The 19,918-nt window shown below is 35.0% G+C and overlaps 1 protein-coding gene across 2 annotated transcripts in view; it reads left to right on the forward strand.

The window, feature by feature from the left end:
- The first annotated feature begins 3,924 nt into the window (after positions 1 to 3,924).
- LOC100313593 (exostosin 1-like protein) overlaps positions 3,925 to 19,918 on the forward strand; it is a 91,098-nt gene continuing 75,104 nt past the window's right edge. Inside the window, exons 1-2 of one of the 2 annotated variants that reach the window (XM_085507450.1) lie at positions 3,925 to 4,079; positions 4,923 to 5,870. In XM_085507450.1, the coding sequence (XP_085363576.1) occupies positions 4,969 to 5,870 (902 nt within the window). In that variant the 5' untranslated portion in view covers positions 3,925 to 4,079; positions 4,923 to 4,968. 2 annotated transcript variants of the gene reach the window in all.

The raw sequence follows: 19,918 nt of genomic DNA on the forward strand, positions 1-19,918 counted from the left end.
ATTTTGATCTTCAATAATAATACAAATATATATCGATTTATTGATTGATATCGTATCGGTGTACATAAAGTCACCATAACGATCAATGAAATGGGAGATACTGAATTTAAATACCAGTTTCAATGTGTATGTTCGTTGTACTTACACAGAGATTTATTCTCATAAGCCCACTTAAGAGCTGGTCTTACAGGTCTATAATTGGACTTTTTTATCTGAGTAACAAATGTACATGACAAGCTATGACCATGTCAACATTTCGTAGGTAGTTACGCGTTGTTATGGTTATGACTACGCATTATATGACTCGTAGTTTCCCATTTGAAAATATATCGAACTGTTTTATAGCTCACCCAGACACATGTTAAGGTATTCCGACAACACCGCTACACCGGTTACATAGCAACATTAAAGTTGTGTTAAGTCCACCCTGACAACGCCTTGTTATTGCATATAAATATACTGATCCTAGCTCACCAAACACTACATAATAATGTACGTCATAAACCACAAAATACCGTTATAGTGATATGAAATGACCGTAGCCAATCCATTTTGTAGCTGGAAGTAATCATTCTTTCGCTCATCACGATTTATCGCATCACAAGAAATGTTTAATGAAAAATAATACAGTAAAGTTTATTCTAATCTCACAACGTCGTGTAAGAGCGTCCTCTATCGACGGTCGAACAAATTTACATAGCACACCAGTTGGTCCCACATTTGGTTAAAGGGTGGTTCATTATTTCGAGATATCGACCGAAGAAATCAGAAATTAAAATATGCAGAACATCTGTGTACAACTTGTAAAGCCGTTTCCGCTACTGTCCGATTTCCGAGTTACGTCACAATATGACGTCCGAGCCAAAAGCATACGATTATTTCTCCTGTGATTCGGTGGAAATGTATAACACATTGAAATAGCTACATGCTATTTTAGTGAATTTGACTCTATGCATGAATTAACTGAATCTTAATTTAAGTAAAGTGTCAACAATCTCATTGTGAGAATATACTTTATTTTAAATTAGCTGCATCTTGAATTGGCGAAATTACAGATTAGCTAAATTAGCTAAAATAACATGCTAGCTAAAAAGACATGTTTTAAATTTCGCGCATCTCACTAAAGGTGATAAGTGTCCAATACTTTTGACCATATTAAAATTTCGGCCGGTTGATAACGAGAAAAAATATACGAAGAAAACTAACCCATAGAGAAAAAGACGGAAACAAATATATTTATAGCGAAAAAAATTGATTCAGCATTCTACTAACACCTTACCGTATCTGTCTTTAATCTGCGCCATATTTCAAAATATAGTTGCTTATCTGTGTTATAGCGAAGAAAAATAATAAAAGAATGAAAAAACAAATTAGCAGTATCATCCTGATAAATTTAACTCAAACAGTTCAACACTAAGTGAAGAAAAGCAATAAGTTTTTCTACCATATCTCAACCCTTAGTTGTTGTGATCAACCCCTAATCCCGGATTTATACCTTGTGTTGGAATGTCATTACATTCGCAATAAAATATTATAGCATGCTCGTGTAAACGCATGTCACATCGTTTATTGTTCAAAAATGCGAACACACGGCGTACATTTCCGTGATAAATAAGACGGGACCATACACGTTGATGCGTAACCGGAAATCCCCTTTACACACCTAGGTGTGGAGGTGGGCGATATTTTTAGATTAAAGTTGACCCCAGAAGTCAGTGCGCGAATCGAAACTATACTATATAGCATAGAGACTGTGCGTATGTCCTGTATGAACATTTAAAGAACTGGAATAAAAAAAATATAAAAAAAGGAATTTAGTTTTATAAAGATATAAAAGTACAACATTCATTGTCCATATTGTTCCAAAAATGGAAACGACGTCATTAGAGTACAATTACCAGTTTTATGATATGGGGCGATACTTCGGGGAAAGGGAACTACATTCCAAATTAAATGACATGAAGGGACCATTGTGCACATTTCCGATAATGTTGGTATTGAAGGAGAGGTGTAAATTACGTCAATAAGAGGTCAGGTCGATTGATAAAATACTTAATAATTATTTTCAGGATTTTTCCTGCCACCTTTGGCGTAAGTGTTCACAGAACCTAGTTTTTTTTTTCAAGGTGAGATTTCCTTCTATTATTTCTTGTACTTTGTTTTAACTTTGATTCCACGAAAACAAGTTAAGTTAGTGACACGTATGGAACATGCGGGGTAGATGTACGTAGGCGCATGTCATTCGCAAGGTACCATGAACGGTTAATGATATAACAACCATACGTGGTTAGAGTAAATGTGCAATTGGATATGAATGTTTTGCCTCCCAATTCAGCTAATTTTCCCCACGACACAGATAAGCAACTATATTTTGAAATATGGCGCAGATTAAAGACAGATAAGGTAAGGTGTTAGTAGAATGCTGAATCAATTCACTGTAACTTCAGTCGACTTAGAAAAAAACAACCCCCATCCATAAAATCCAACATACGATTTTCTTGCCAAGAGACGAATTTGCCGACTGGCTGACGAATAGGTGATTTTCCGAACAATTGCGAGATCTCGCGAGATGCATGAAAGACGCGCGTCGAGCGTCTGCCGCAAAAATCGAACGATTTGATTTTGAACTCGAATTTCTTTATTTCGTAGCTCACACCGACCGGCCGATCTTCGACAGAGGAATATTGCTTCCGAATACCCTTACTTAATTGAAATTGTCTATCATCAAATCTGGACAGCACATTGTTAAGCATGGAAATGCCCCCCAAATACTTTCGCGTTTGTCGAATCCCACGCGATGTTTGACGCCACTACGACGCTATGACCTGTGTTTGTCCTGTTTTTACGTTCGATTTCACGCATAACGCGTGATTCTCGCAGTGTACGGACAATGGTCTATTCGTCAGCCAGTCGGCAAATTCGTCTCTTGTAAAACAAGAACAAGCAATGCGAACTACAACTCGAGAGCAAACACTAAACCATAAACGCAAACGTGACAAAACAAATCAAAATCAGACACAATTGGCAATCACATAACGACACGCGCTATTATGTATAGAACGTTATAATTTCATTCATTTAAAAAAACTTCATCAACCTAATGTGCCCATGTGGTGATAATGTCAGTGGTGTCATACGATATGATATCAGTTATTTCAACCAATGAACACACCCAGATTGCTTCACCGGCGTCAACGTCTACTCTTGTGGACTCCAGGCTATTATTGTTCACAGTAAGATAACCGGGTAGTTAGTGCTAACGTAATTTGTACGGTGCCTGAACAATCTGCTCTGCTCACGTGTGCTACAAGTATTAAGAAATAACTGTCTTAATATGGTTAACTGTCCCTTCTGAATTGAAAGACAAGTTAGTCCGAGAGCGTATAATGGAACTCACGAGAAGCCTGAAAAGTGAGAAATGAGGCATTGCGTCACGATACTGATTAATATGTTATCATTTAATTATTTGTTTTGTTGCGCATATTGGCAAAAATAAAACCGGTTTCAGATCACCAAACACCGTTAAACAAGTGTAGTGGGAAATTGCTCTACGGTTAATTTACAGAGAAGTTGGCATGGCGGGTGCAAAGATTACTGGTTACGATATCAACTATGAGTCACTGTTCTGGAACGACTCCGTGTATTTACCTGCGTTGGCGGTTGAAACCGTGTAACAAACAATAAACAAACTTCCAACAAAGTACCCGATATTGTATGTCGCGTTTACCCCGTATTATGTTATTACAGCCATCTGAGTAGTTTCTTACCCCTGAATTAATAAAATAAGGCGAGACGAGGATTCGATAAAATACAGTTGGGCACGTGATTTATATAAAACAAGTTACGTCATTTACAACGTAGCGAACAGAACAAACATATTTAGACGGGGGAGTTGCGCAGACGATAACTGGCGTTTATAATCAACACAAATAGCGTACAGTACAACAGGTGGTGACACACGTGGGTCTAAAGCGTGCTTCAAGTTGGGTCAAATCTTCGTTTGGTTGTAACTGACTGATACACTTACACAGTCATAACGTCTATTACATTACAGTCGAACTGTTTGCCGCCATACAAAGGTATAATTGGAAGTTCTTTATTCTAGTATCAAACATGTTTCTTCTTCTTCTTCCGCTGACCGGCGTCTTTGTTTAAATATAGCCATGATGCAACAGAGGAAATCCCGATGAGCCTCAGTGATTTTCAATTTGTCGTATCTAGCGCCCTCACTGTAAATTCTATTATTCTGTATTTACAGTTTCTATGGTGACCGTCAAAATTGTCATTACAAATGGCACTGTGAGAGTCTTCTCTTATGCGTATTTTTATTTAGGAATATTTCCATCAAAGATGTCGGACCCTGTTTAAATGTTGTTAAAAAGACCGATTTATCTCTCTCCATCCTAACAATCCTAAATACGATATATAATTAATTCTTAACATAATTGAAATACTATTATTTACTATATTTATAGTCTCATAATGGCACCTGTTAGTTTTTTTCAACTTTTTCGGTTTCCAAAGCCCGGTTTCAAAGTAGTGTACTTGTGACGTTCATAACAAGACAAGTTTCTGTCTAGTCGAACGCCCCGCGAGTTGACGTCATTAAATATGCAGAGTTTCGAGACACCCCAATATTGTAGACATTCGTCTTCTATTTGTTGACCCGTTGCTTAATTTTGACTAAAGGGCACACATTTTCATATTAACGTAAGGTTTGAGTCGTTTTGCGCAACGTATCTGGAATGTCGTCTCCTTCTATGTAAATATTTAGAATACTATATTCTGGAATGCAAGGGGAGCTTGAAACAAATCATCGTATTTCCGCACATGTAAAGGTTCGGCGAACAAGATGGCGGCCTGTCGCAAGGAGTTGGAATTCCCTGTGAAATAATCTACGTTTTTTCTTCTCTCTTACTAAGTTCGCTGCTTGTCTTGGCACAGTGCGAAGCTGGATGTGTGTTCTCCATGCAGGCCAAGAAGCGTTACATTTTGGTGACTTTCAGCGGAGTTTTACTGCTCTTGTTTTATTACGGTGGATTGCATATGCTAAACAGTGTGAATCGGCCAAATGTAGATTCCAAATTATCGAGTCTTCAATCGTTTATGGACACGGATGATGTCCATTATGACCGAGATCTTCACATATCACCAAGACAGAGGAGAGAAGCGAGGACTAACCTCTATAAAAATCGTAAATGTCGGATGGAAACATGTTTTGATTTTTCTTTGTGCAAGAATGACTTCAAAGTTTATGTGTACCCAACGCAAGAAGGGAACAAAGTTAGTGAAGCCTACGACAAGATTTTGAGTGCTATTCGCGAATCGAGGTTTTATACCTCCGACCCGAAGAAAGCATGTTTATTCATACCTTCCATAGACACTCTAGATCGTGATCACCTCAGCCCCGATTACGTAAAAAATGCCCAATCTAAAATTCAATCGCTGCCTCTTTGGAACAATGGCCAAAACCATCTTATTTTCGTTCTTTACTCCGGTACATGGCCAGAATACTCAGACTTGGACCTAGGCTTTGAGCTCGGGCAGGCTATGTTAGCCAAAGCAAGCACGACATCTATTAATTTTAGACCGGGATTCGATATTTCGATACCCTTATTTTCGAAGGATCATGCTCAAAAGGGCGGTAGTCGGGGCGATCTCCAGACGAACAACTTCCCGGTGGCGCGGAAGTACCTTTTAGTGTTTAAAGGAAAGCGCTATTTGTCTGGCATCGGGTCGGAAACACGAAATGCCTTATACCATATACACAATGGACAAGACATAATTCTTTTAACTACGTGTAAGCACGGAAAGAGTTGGGAGAAAAACGCTGATTCGAGGTGCGAACAAGACAATGCTGAGTTCGATCGGTAAGTCATGTATGGGAATTTAATAGGCTGGCTCGTGAACAGCTGGACACTGAGAAGCCATCCAGCAAAACAGAGCAGAGCGTTTGATAAGACGTCGGCTGCATAACCACACACCGCCCCATTCGTCCTTGTTTATGAAACATAGCGTGAACGAGGCGATGTGTGGAAACTTTGGGAATACAATTCACAGATATTTGTCAAAGTGCAAGAAATTAGCCTTCCTGAGTAACTATTGTTTTGCCCGTGGCGTGTGTAAGCTGTTCACTTTTAGCCTTGTTGATGTTGTCATTCATTTGCTGTTTGCAATGCTGTTCGTTTATATGAGGCACTATTTCAGTGCTGTAAATGGGGGGGGGGGGGTGTTCGATGGTGCTACAAATTTATGCCAATTTACAGTGTATTCATACAGTCCTGTTTATGACACAACAGTCAAAACAGCAACAGTATAGTGAGACCCTCTCCAAGCCACTTTGAGAGTTGAAAAATGCGACGTATCAATTTTCTCTTGGCTGTGTTGTGAAGGATATGACCCTTCCAAACATACCTTGTGAACACCGGCTTTGTTTCTGACCCGAATAATAAATTTGTCAGGGCAGTCTACTGTGTACTGAAAACAGATTTTGTACACTGCCTAACTAACTACTTGTTAATGGATAAACTTACTCATATTTTTGGCTACTTGGATGTACAAATATTCACTCAAAATTTGGAGAGGTATAGGGACTGAATATGGAATGCCGCCGTAAAAACTTTTTCCCTTAGTGGTGTGTTGATGAGAACTCTGCCTTCTACTAGGAGAGTAGGGGAGGACAGGCTAGTGTTAAGCATGGCCGATTTAAAAGTTTGAATGGTGGGAGTTCATAACATGTATCAAGTTTGGGTTATAACAATTTCTGGCTCTTTTGATTAGTGCCTTAACACTATACAACTGGTGGAGATACAATTTCAGCTGGTCCTTTCAGCATTTTAATAGCACAGCTCTCTGTCGTCTGTCTGCATTCTCGTCCTCTTACTTGCAATTGTTTGATCTTTCCTCCTGCCTAGTGAAATTTACCTGCCTTTTCTTTGTTCGTTGAATTCCAAGGTTTGTTCCCGGACACCAACTTGTGTATGTGTGTGTTATGCAATAGCCGTTCAAAGACTTGTTTTATTTAAAATTTCGCTCAGTATTAGCCCATGCTGCATCTCTCAGCTCCTAACCACCACTACGTTTTAATGTAATACACCAACATTTAAAAATGTCACTACAAGTTCAGTTACAAAAAAAAATACTTGAGAGAAGAAGAAAAAAAATAAAAACAGAATGGAATTCCCTAATCTTCTAAAACTGCAATCCTATCATCACAGACATCTAAAGTGTAATATTATTCACCCTGAGTTGAACAACATCCGATCTTGCATAAAAACGAGAAAATGTTTTTTAAAGATCTCATCGGAACTCAATGAAAGGAAGTGGCAATATTTCATAGGTATATAGTTGACCGCTTTACCTGTCAAAGCAGCATGAATACGAATACTTATTTTTCAGTAGGGTTATAGTAACTGACTTGTTGGAATGTGTGCTATACACTATTGATGAGCTTACTGACTCTGGCTTGTAATACAACTCGTAAATTTAACCTGCCTGGCAGGTTGATTTCTTGTATTTTTTGCTTATGGTTGGACAACTAACACTGACACCTGGAGGGAGGGGGTGATGATTAACTGGCACGAATATGCAAACACGGTTTATGATTTCATGTTTAAAGATTGTGGCACTTAAGTGAAAAAAATGATGTTTCAATGAAACAGTAGAGTATTTCAGTGCATTTAGTTGGTCATTGAGGTTATTAAACCAAAGTGTGGTGGGGTGGGGTCTTCAGAATTTGCCAGATATGTGAAATATAACATGATTTGAACCTAAAACCTGTAGTGATCTCTAAATGATAAAAAATGTTGAACAGTTTTGAACAACAGTATCATTGCGTTGAACATAACAAAATAATTTTTTGTTTGTCAAAAAAACATGTTTTCAATTTATTTTTCTTTTGATCCAATGTAGCACATATAATAGAGGTGACGTCAGTCGATGTAATAAACCATATGAATGGTAACATGGTAATATGTTGTGCATACGATCGATGCATCTCAGACAATTGAATGTCACTCACCTGTCACTAGGGTAACTTTATGATAGTTTTGTTTATTATTTCCCTACTAAAACAAAAACTTGACTAAGCAATGTCAATTTTTGTCAGGTATTGAGTAGTTGGCCAGATTCATCCTATACATGGTGTTGTACAACAATTAAACTTTCCATAGATAACTATATATAAACTTGAAAAATCCTGTACCAAACATTTTAAAAAGTTGTTTCACTAGTTTTTATAGTTGAATAGTCAAAATTGTTTTATCATCCATGTAGCAGTTAAAAGTTTTTAAAATGGGGCCTAGTATGATAGTGTCATTTTTTTCATATTTCTCAAAATATAATATCAAGGCATATTGCAGATGACAAAATGTGTCCCATTTCGTCCAAAATCATCTATGAATTTTTTTTTTATGTTTCAGTTTGATCAAGGCATGTTCTCAATGAAAAGCTGACTATTTGTTCCAAAAATCTAAGAAATTGTAGAAAAAATACTTAAAAATTTGTGAAATGTGGCATCATTGTTTTGGTGGGCAAATGTTGGCATTCAAATAGTCTGGATTGATTATTTAAATATAATTAGATTTGAATAATTAATTAGTTTAAAAAAAAATGGGCTTCATGTGTAGTGTCAGGTTATTGTATTAATTGTCGTTTTTCTGTTTAAAGTCAATGTACTTTTAGATTTGCACATTATTTGCACATTATTATTTTTTCCAATTTGACATTTATCATTTTTCAAATCGGCACAAAGATAAATGATTTTAATATTGTAAAGTAGAAAATATTTTAATGAGAAGGTTTTGTAAACATTTATCAATGTCAACATTTCGCTACAGATATTATATAAGTGATAGTTAGTACACATCAACTACCGGTATCAACAGATGACTTTTGTTATTATCCTTATCGGAACCTTGTTAAACACGACATAATCACGAGAAACTCTTTGAAAACACCGTCTTCATCATCACGTAAGCTGCCTGGTAATAAATGAGAAAAAAACGTGTTCATTAGTCATTGTCGGAAGTTTGTTGCACAAAAGACCCATTTTAATTTTTTTCAAGACTGGTTTGAAGTCTCATTATACGGCTAGAAATAAATGACAAAATCAAGAAGTTCTGTATTATAACCGTTTTAGTGTCATGGGAAACTAATGCATCTGACATCTCTAAGACAGTGAGTCACAGTATCTTTCAGTAGTTTTCTAGGGAGTCACATAGACTTTTACTGGGGTCCTAGGGAGTCACAAAACTTTACTGAAATTTTTGCCTCATGAATGCTTTGAAACCATGAAATGTTTTACATTTGCACAAGAGACAAATTTGAGAGAATCAGAGAATACTGTGAAATTTTGTAGCATTACAAATTTATTGTATCATTGAAATACCACTTATTTTAATTAATCATAAAAACACCTCTAGTTTATGTAAGCACATGTGCTACTAATAGAGCAAATATGGTATTGCATAATGAATGCCGCCAAATTATATCACATATATATACCGTATACTGTAGAGTGTCAACTAAAAATGTTATTGTTTCATAAATTTTATGGCGTGATGAAAGATGAATACATTTCCCGACAAAATAAATTTGTGTGAACTATGATGTGAATCCTACCTAAAGTCATGTCTAACATTTTGCAATTTTACTGATCTCATTAGATAAAAACATTTTTTGTGCAATATTAACCTTTTGAAAAGTAAACTTTCGCCACTTTTCATGGAATTTTTTTCAACAATTTTGATCAAATCTTGTTACCAAAAGGAAATTGTGCGCATTTAGTTCAAAATTATCTAAAAATACTAAAAAAATTCAAAAATATAATCAAAATGTTGATGGGAAAAATTATAGCATCCAAAGCGTTACAGTATTTTAATATGCATATTTATATTTACTTTATTTCCCTAAAGAATATATGTATTAATGAAATGTCTCTTTATTCTCCTACACGATACGATAGCAGCCATGATTCAATTACAGAAATAAACATATAATGTTAAAAGAAAATACGTCTATAGTTTCCTATAAAGTTTAGTATTGTTATTGAGAACCTCGGGCATGTCTGGATTTAAATGGTTTGTTTTATACTGGGTCTGTACTTGTGAAGGTGACAACAAGTGCAGACTAGAGATATCAAATACTAGTAGTCTAGACGACACAGTGTACGTATTATTATAAATAAAATATTTTTTAATGTTGACTGATGTGTTTTCTTCACCTAAAGTTTTCATTGATTATTCCCTCCATTTAGAGTCTTTAAGCAAGTTTGTAAAACGGTTATTTTCAATTCTGAAAGCATACTGATTTCTAGCGTCAAACAAAACTACTGATGCAGTGAATGTAAAATGTCAAAAAAGCACGATCTAACGTGAGTAGAAACTTGTGTATCCGGAAACTGTGATGATTACAGGGAGTCTTTACTGTAAATGTGAATTTGTATGATTTGAAGCTGGGAATGCTGTATGCAAAATTGTCAGGTGAATAGGGTTCCCTGTTTGAAAAGGAGGATATAGTTGTTTTTGTGAAAAAGTATTGTCTTGGATGAAAAATGTAAAATAATTATAAGAAACAATATGTCAGACTTGTATATGTAATTAAAATATTTGAAAATATCAACAAAAAACTGGTGAGTAATCAAACAATGATCTCTCTCTGGATTTTGTAAACCATTTGATAATTATTTCTATTGTAGCAAAAGAAATATAGAAATTTGATAATCCTAATATCCAAATTAGCCACTCTGCTTTGACATTTAATTGGGAAGAAAGAAATTAGTCTCCGTCATATTTATGGGGAATGTACTGCAACAGAAAAAAATTGACACAAAATCAATGAAAGAATGTAAGAATGCAAATTCATCCAGGGATCAAATCTAGATAAAAAATATGTTCATTTTGTTCTACTTGTATTGTGTCTATGCGAGACTATTCAGACTCAGCAGATCCTGAGTACATCAAAATATTTTTGATATCTTATTGTATCTTCAATATTTATTTTTCTATATTTTTATCCCACAATATAGAATATGCAGAAAGTATTTTTGAATGGAGCCTAAATAAAACTGTATTTTAAAATTACTTTTCTTAATATTATCCATATTGAACTGTGCTTTATGCAGATAAAGCCATAGTATTTCTGGTAGTACCCTGTACTTTTGTTCAAGAGTTGATCGAACCTGGTGGGTGTGTCCGAACATTGGTGGGTTTTTTGGGGAGAAAGGGAAAAAAATCAAACCAAGTAAGGAAAAAATAATAAGACATGTACATTTTATAGAGGACAAAACAAATATTTCACAAAAGTCTAAACTAAGTGAAGAAAAAAAAAATATTTGCACACTTTGTTTTCCACTCCAGAGTTCCTAATGGTCAGTCTCCTAACTAAATTTCTTTAGCAGTTTATCATTAATTTCACATAAAAAAAAAACTACTGCTTATGTTTATGTTATATGTAGTTTCTGGTCACGATTTCTTTCGCAATGCGTTTCCAAAATAGTTTTCAGTTGAGAAAAATATGCTGAGTCATCGTTCATATGTATATGTATCAAGTGGTATCATTAAGAAAAAAAACAACATGGTTTTATTGTGGCGTTACCCCTAATTTGCCCAGCTCCTTTTAAAATGGTGATATTTTACAACTTAAAAACTCACAACTGTCAATTAGTCAATCACTTAGCCCTATCAACTTGTTTATATTCTTTCTCAAAAAAAAAAAAAAGAAACGTTAAAATAAGATTAGTCCAGACAATCGCACCAAATAGCACTTTTAGTGATACCCTTTCAGTATCTAGGAACAGGAAGTTGGAAATAACGAGGTGTTAAAAATAATGTAATTGGCCTCCTCTAAAGGTGTATTCAAGTTTCCTAACCGATTGTTCCATGCATGGTCTGTGAAAATGTCTGGCCTGTATGTTAAAAGGCTGCCCTTTTTAGCTAGAAATACAGCCCCATTGATGAGGTTGTTTTGATTTACCAATTGCAAGTCAATTGGTAGATTGCACTTGTATGGTTTCACAATGGCTGAGGGACCCGATCCTGTATTGTGAGGCTTCACAATGCTCAAGGAACTGTTGGCCCAGCAATGGAATTAAATGGAACAAAATTGGAAGGAGCAACAGTGGAGGTACAGTTCAAACGAACAGAGATGGTAGCCGCTGTTTGCTTTTCACCCCAGGAGTTTATTTCTAAACCAGATTGCCACTGTCTATTTTCTTCAACATGAATTGCAAAATTGACTGCTGTGCACATATATTCAGGAATTTATTTCGGAATTCTCGAGTAAAACGTCAGAATTTCAAATCAAGATTATTTTCGGAGTGTGCATGAAGTTTGGTGGTTATTCATGATGATACATATAGGTGCTGCATTGACTGTGGAGTGTTCACTTCTTTAAACCTTATGTGGTTAGGTCAATGTAAAAGTACATGTGACTGACAGGATTAGCGTTAATAGTTGTCAGTGCAAGCTGGACACTTGCTCATATACCGGATCAGACTAGGCACCCACTTATAGTGTTGGTGCAGTCATGATACATGCCGAGTGTGCCTTCAGATGAGAAACACCCAGTTGTCTGTTGGTACAGCTGGGGTTTCCACTCCACATGGTTTAGAAAAATCTTGTTTACTCATTCCTACAATTGATTTGTTGTTGGACACAACACACTAAAGGTGGCGAGTTACAACTCGACTCAACATACTAGGGTTCGAGTACGTTGGTGGTCTTCCACGTTTTTAGCGCAATGTGAGGGGGAGGGTTAGATGTGTGGCAGGTGGTCGGTTGCCATTCACACGTTAAAGCATGTCAAACGACAGATGAATTGCATGCCGTACATTATCTGCAGTATTCGACTCTACGCCCTGCTATGTGTAAATTAAGGTGGAAAATTTATGAATAAGTTTTAAGTAAGCAAGCAGTAAATCAATGCAGTCAATAATCAGCACCGTGTAAAATACGTGTGATGAAACTTCTTTAGTTTAATATTTCATAATTCATTGCACAAAATATGTGGGACTACATCTCTGTGGTGTCACTTCAAAATTTTTACCGTGGGATACCTATTTAGTTATGTCATCTCCTCTTCTTTGCAAATCATGCAAGTATTGTTGTTTTCATGTAATTAATATACTGGGTAAAACAAAACATCCAATTTGAATTTTGTTTGTCAGATTCCAACATATTACATCACGACTGTTTGTATGACTACTAAAACAGTGTTGGAATTGTAATATTTTGTTTGTGTCAAGGTCATGTTTTGTTTACAGACAATAGAGTCTTACAGGAATCCTTGCATCTGACAGATTTGGGTTCTAGATTTATGACTATGAGAGAAAGTTGGGCAGTTGATAAGAGACGGCTTCATTTTATTACAGGCAGACTGTAGGCCTAATTTGTAGTCTTGTTGGACATAGCTTCAAGGTGTACTATCGGTATGCATTTGATGAGTTAATAAATCTATGGTGTCACTTGATGTATTTTTAACGCAACACAATGAATTTTTCTCCCGCATAATGTTTGGTTATTTGTTGGTGTTCATGAAGACTATATTGCGCCATAGTCAAGAACTCAATTGAGATGCTCACAGCGAGCTGTGATTTTTTGAGAGATGTCTGACACAAAATTAGTCGTCTGAATCAGTCATTGCCATCTTTCACAAATTATAAACCTGCATTATTTTTTTCCAAATTGTTTTTGAAATGTTGATCTGTCAATGGAACTTGCACCTTTTTGGTCCAAAATTAATGAAACTCAATTGCTATGGACAACATTGTGGCCTTCAAAGTACACAAGAAGTGTATAATTTGATTTTCTAGTTCTGAGTTTAGTGAATTATTTTCTATCCTACTATCTAATAGCAACGTGTTAAAATTAGATATCTTATCCTTTATCTTTTGTATGCTCAGACCATATGGGTTAAACCAATAATATAAATGACACCTAATTTAGCTATTATTTATAAATTAGTCTCATAAGTAAATAAAATACTAATTAAATTAGATTAAATAATTTGTTAAGACAGATATTTAAAGCCATGATTTTTCATGTTTTCAAATACATGGAAGTGGATTATAATTGTAGGTGCCAGAAATAAATTCAGAACGCTATAGTAAAAACCATTAAAACTTTTTATAGGCGTTTTGCATGACCAGGGGCACTCAAGTTATGCTTGAAAGATCGCAAATCTTGTAGTTTATTTGTTCTCAATGCAGGATGCGAGTTGAATCTTGATTTCAGACAATAGGCTAAAGTGTCTGCTGACCTATGTAATAGACACTTTCCGGACTTTGGACTAATTGCATTGTAGCACACCAGACTATTAAGTTAATATTCAGTTTTAGTATAGTGCAGAGTAGGTTAGGCTAAAGTATTTGATAGCCATTATAGCTAGACCCCCCCAAACCTACCCATTTCTTCTCACTGACCTGGATTTCTTTTATGTCTATTTTATGTTGATATAAAACGAAGTTAATACACTACTTCACATGCTTAATGTGTAGAAAGTGTGTATGTGTGCTTGTTTCCATGGAAACGACAATTTTGCTCGTTCCTCCATGGACTTCATTACTGGTGGTTCATTTCTGATTGACATATTCCTTCTATTGTTTGAATAGTTTTGTTAAATGCCATAACTGTATCAAAGCATTTGTTAAATCTTTTGTTATCAAGTATACCTACATGTATGCCTACAAGTCTTTAATGTATTTTTGAACAGACAGGAAAAATGCTTAGTCTCTTTGTTTTGTGACTCAGAATCTCTCTTCGGCTGTCTCTGCAGCTGTTTGTGAGGATAATCTCATCCAATCAGTTACTTTCATGTGTTCAAGCATGAACCTGAGTTCAACTGTGAATTTAAGAAAAATGGCAAAATGCTTTGTTTGTAAGTGCTTGTTCATCAGTCAGTGTAAAATATACTTCTGTTGCTGAAGTTTTTGCAATTGTTAATATGGTTGTACACTTTTTGCTATTTTCTTGAAATTCAAACAGAGCTTTTGTAGGCACTCTTGTTTTTCACATAAATTATTAAATTACTATTGTGGGAAAATGTTTAATTTCCAGGTTCTTTCATATTCAGGTGTGCCAAAAATGTCCACAGTGACTTTAGTTCCCCACCAATGTATAATTATCAAATCATTCATTTTTCTGGTAGCCAAAATTGTACTGGTTGCAGTTGTATTCATTTTGAATGCTGGAATCTTAGATCACTTTTCCAGACTCTATGGCTCCATAAAAATGCTACTTAGGGAGTTTTTCAGTCGACGTAATTACTACAATATTATTTCTCAAGAGAAAGTTTGCAACTCAGTGAAAGTATTGAATGTGTTGATTGTTATTTCCTCTCCTTCCCATAACTGATACCAAGTTACTGAATTCAGCTGACTTTATTTTGGGTGGTACCCACATTCCTTATTATACATGTGCAAGAACACCCCTGTGAGAGTAGTGGAATGATCCAGCGATTACTGTAAAATGACTAATTTTCACTGGGTTCAAATTTCGCTGATTTACCATTTCAGGCATATTCAGTGGGTTTTAAATTCACAGTTTTATCATTTAGGTAATGTGTTCTATGCTAAATTTTACATGTTCACTGGGTTTTAATTTAGCGCATTTTCCAGTCAGGGAAATAAGCAAAATTAAAACCCAGTGAATAATTAACCCCTTTACAGTATTTAAAAAAAAAAAAGTAAAAGCATTATAGTTATAATACACGTCAGTATTTTGGTAGGTTTTATGGATTTTTTTGTAATTTGGGACAAAATGAACATAATTTTCTTTTACCCACAAGTCTTCATCAAATTTGTTGAAAACATACAATTTTATTTTGTGAAAGGTAACACAAAAGTTGACTTTGGGGTGACAAAGTGGTTTGAAAGATTGGGGTCATACAAGGTCATGAGAGCTTTTGACTTCAAGTGTGAACAACCAAATAGTATCGCACACAAATGTGTAATCGGGTGGTTGTGTTTCACACTTCACCATGGAGGAGATATGGACTGTGCGTTCAGGCCTTTTGACTAGATGAACTCATCACCATAGCTGTGTGAAGGAAGAAGCCATGTGTGGACTCAAGCTTGCACCTTTTTTCTTTTCATAGTGGTTTTGCATTGAATTTAGTGAAGTTATTTTGTAGCCGTGAGTTGGCTGGATGTAAGCAGGCAATTGGGCATATCTTGAGGCCAGAGCAGTGCTATTTATTAGTGCAGGCAGCCGTGAAGTAATGAAAAAGTGGATTTGTTTGTTGTCTGCTTTGCATACTTGCCGGGTCTAGTAAATTTAGGCCAATTGTGAATTCTCGTCTAGAGCGAGTAGAGGTAGCTCCTGTTGTACAAAATCTGTTTTTTCTTTGACCATTTTTTTCTCAAACTTTTCTCGTTTATGCAGATTATTTCCCTCTTTTGTAATTTTGTGTGTGCTTTTTGTCTCTTCTGGAAGTGATAGTGAACACAATGGGTACTCTATGTTGATTTTTGATGTCTGGTTACGATAAGAGACTTTTCGAGCAATGCTGTAAGAGGTATTAGGCATTTGTTAAGGAGTGCAGTATTTTGCTGCTAACTGAAAAAAAAATCTTGCAAGACGTTAGTACACTGGAAATGGCCACTTTGGCGTAAGTGCCTTGGTGTTGGAATATAAACACAGTGCACGTAATCTTTGAATTTGGATTGTTCTGTGGTTCCATGGTGCTGTCGACACAGACAGGTAAACTAGTGTATACACGTCAATTGCGGGATACGGACATCGGGTCAAAGAGCTCTTTGTTGTGGGCAACAGGCACGCTATTCTTATCGACTCTAGACTGTTGTTAGTCCAATTCTCACATACGAAGACGCATAATGATTTAAATGGCCATGGTCCTTGTTACCAATTGTCGAATACATAGCTAGAAATTTATATCATTGGGTGTAAAGTTGACTGGAGTTGACTTGTATTGTTGGCTAAATTGTATTTATTTTAAATTATTTTTAAAGCTGTGAAATATGGTCTCGTGCAGTTGTCACCCGATGTGCGTCTGGTCATGAAACTAAATGGATGGTTTTGGGGGATTCATATGCAAAAAGTAGAACAAACTTGTCCAACTATAAAAGTACAGTGACCTTTTTAGTGCTGACTGGAGATTTGTTTATTTGTTAATGTTTTACCAACACAATGTATAATTATACATAGTTAGCTTGGTAGCTCCGTAAAGTTTTATGAATCAAGTATCTGCAGGAAGTTTGCATCAGGTGGAGATGGGACATTCGTCCTAAGAATATGACAAATCACATTTTTAGATAAAAGTTTCAACAGGGAATTCTGGGATAGTTATGTCAGTCTGGTTTCCTGTTGGAAATTTGCTTTTTGTTTTATGTTACACACAGCAAATATACTAATAGCATATGTACCCCCACCCCTGGGGGATTGATGATTTCCCTTTTTAATACGCTGAAGAAATGAAAATATTGACTCAACGACTGTAGAAATGAACACACACACTAATATTCATGTTTGTGTCAGACTTCAATTAAATGGAGCGCACTGTGAGTACTTTCGTGAATTACACCTGTGAAAGCTTCTAAATGAGTTATCTTTTGTAAATATGAACATCCACAACTGAGAAAATACTGTGAAATCAGACCATGTCTGACCTGAAAACCTGACTCAAACCAAGCACCTTTTTCAATCCTTTGTTTTTCGTAGAATCTCTTGAACACTTTAGAACTCTTCTGTAAAATGTAAATATTTTATTGTTGTTTTTGTGTTCAGTTTGGACAGTTTGTAAATCAAAATTTGTTTTGTATCAAAATTTGTTTTACGACTGTATTATGTACATGAGGTTCACAAAATTTGCCATTACTTCAAAATTTTATGATTTTTATTCTCAAAATTGAATCAGTTTGTTAGTAACATAATGTCACCATGGCAATCTGTACAGTGCATTTTTGCACACTGAGGTAAGACGTTGATCAAGATTTCTACATGTACATGTACACCACGTGGCAATTCGACTGGGAGATCAGACAAGTAGTAAGCAATCAGACTTCCTGATTCAATAAAGTTAAACATAATTAGGTAAATGTAAAGAAATCTAATATTTGTTTTCTCTGTTTACATTTATCTATTTTTACATTTTGTCATCTTATGACCTCTGCCATTTTTTTTTGCACAGAAACTTAATGTGTGATGTCTACTGTAAAGGGGGTAATTATTCACTGGGTTTTAATTTAGCTTATTTCGCTGACTGGAAAAATGCGCTAAATTAAAACACAGTGAATATGTAAAATTTAGCATAGAACACATTATCTAAATGACGAAACCGTGAATTTAAAACCCACTGAATATGCCTGAAATGGTAAATCAGTGAAATTTAAACCCAGTGAAAATTAGTCATTTTACAGTATCTTTAACTATGTAACTCATATCTGTCTAGCTATCACTATGGATTTATCATTTTTTGCCCCTATCTTGAAAGAAATGTTTTACTCATTTTTGATTAATTGCAGTCAGTTTTCTATAATACCAATAATAATTTTTGAGGAAACGAACTGAATTTTGATCAAGATCCGTAGGTAATAGAATATTATTTCCATATTGTTTGAAATTAATAATTACAGAAAAATTAATAATTTTGTGTAAAATATGCCCCAAAGCTTTGGCCGGAAAAGTTTTCATAAAATGTTAATAACAATTTAAAAAAAAAATCAAATTTTTTTATAACCAAGGAATGAAAATATGAGCACATGTAATCGGGTTAACCATTTAACGTTTCAAGTCCTGATGAGAAGGAATATTACAGTATTACAATTTATTATTACAAACAAGACCCCTTTTTTCGAAGATGAGTAGAGCCCCTTCAAATATTGAAGCAGAATTCTGCATTAATGCAGTATTGTTTTCTTGCATACTACTGTAAAGGGGTTAATTATTCACTGGGTTTTAATTTTGCTTATTTCGCTGACTGGAAAATGCGCTAAATTAAAACCTAGTGAATATGTGAAATTTAGCAAAGAACACATTATTTAAATGATAAAACAGTGAATTTAAAACCCACTGAATATGCCTAAAATGGTAAATCAGAGAAATTTAAACCCAGTGAAAATTAGTCATTTTACGGTATTAAGTATTTCATCAACAAACCTGCTGATGATTGCGTGCTGGAAAAATATAATAATACGTGTAATCAAACAATCATATTCAGAATTCCTCTTTATTTTAAACCTGTGTTTTCTGTAGAATACATGTATACTCCTTTCATTTTTTCATTCGTAAATTTATGTCAGTACAGGTCATGCTGACAGCTGTGACTTCATTTTTGTTTAAATGTACTCTATTTAATTTAACCTTTGAATTATTTGATGATCACATTTTCACTTCAAATTATTTTTTGCTGACAAAGGTAATTCAACAAAATCCAACAAGATAAAAATCTAGTGAAATTATATGTTCTCATCAGTTTGCATCAATATTATGAGAAATCTTTGAAAATCTATCACCAGTTAACCCTTTACATGGTTTTAGTGAAAGTAAAATTTACAATTATTGTAAAAATAAATATATATAAGCTTATTAAAAAGATCTTTATCAACAAATGAGAACACAATAAATATTGTAATCTGAAATGAAAACTGAATTTTACTGAAATCAAATGATATACTGTGGAATACTTTATTTTCGCTTGAATTAATTTTCGCTGAAAAGGCTTTTTGGGTGTTATGTATGGAATTTATTTTCACTGATTTTTTATGAGTTTAATGTGAAATATAGGGAAAAAAGTATATTCGTTGGATTTTATTTTCACGGAATCATTCCTTTAGCGAAAATAAATTCCAAGCAAAAATAAAGTATTCAACAGTAAATTTAAATTCTCCACAAGTCTTGATTTTAAGCATCTGAAAATTCAAAATGGCCACATTTGAGCTGTGAAGTACATGTAAGTTGTTCTT

Source organism: Saccoglossus kowalevskii, chromosome 14 (genome assembly GCF_978046115.1).
Source record: "Saccoglossus kowalevskii chromosome 14, keSacKowa6.1, whole genome shotgun sequence".
In the NCBI taxonomy this organism is placed as follows: Eukaryota; Metazoa; Hemichordata; class Enteropneusta; family Harrimaniidae; genus Saccoglossus; species Saccoglossus kowalevskii.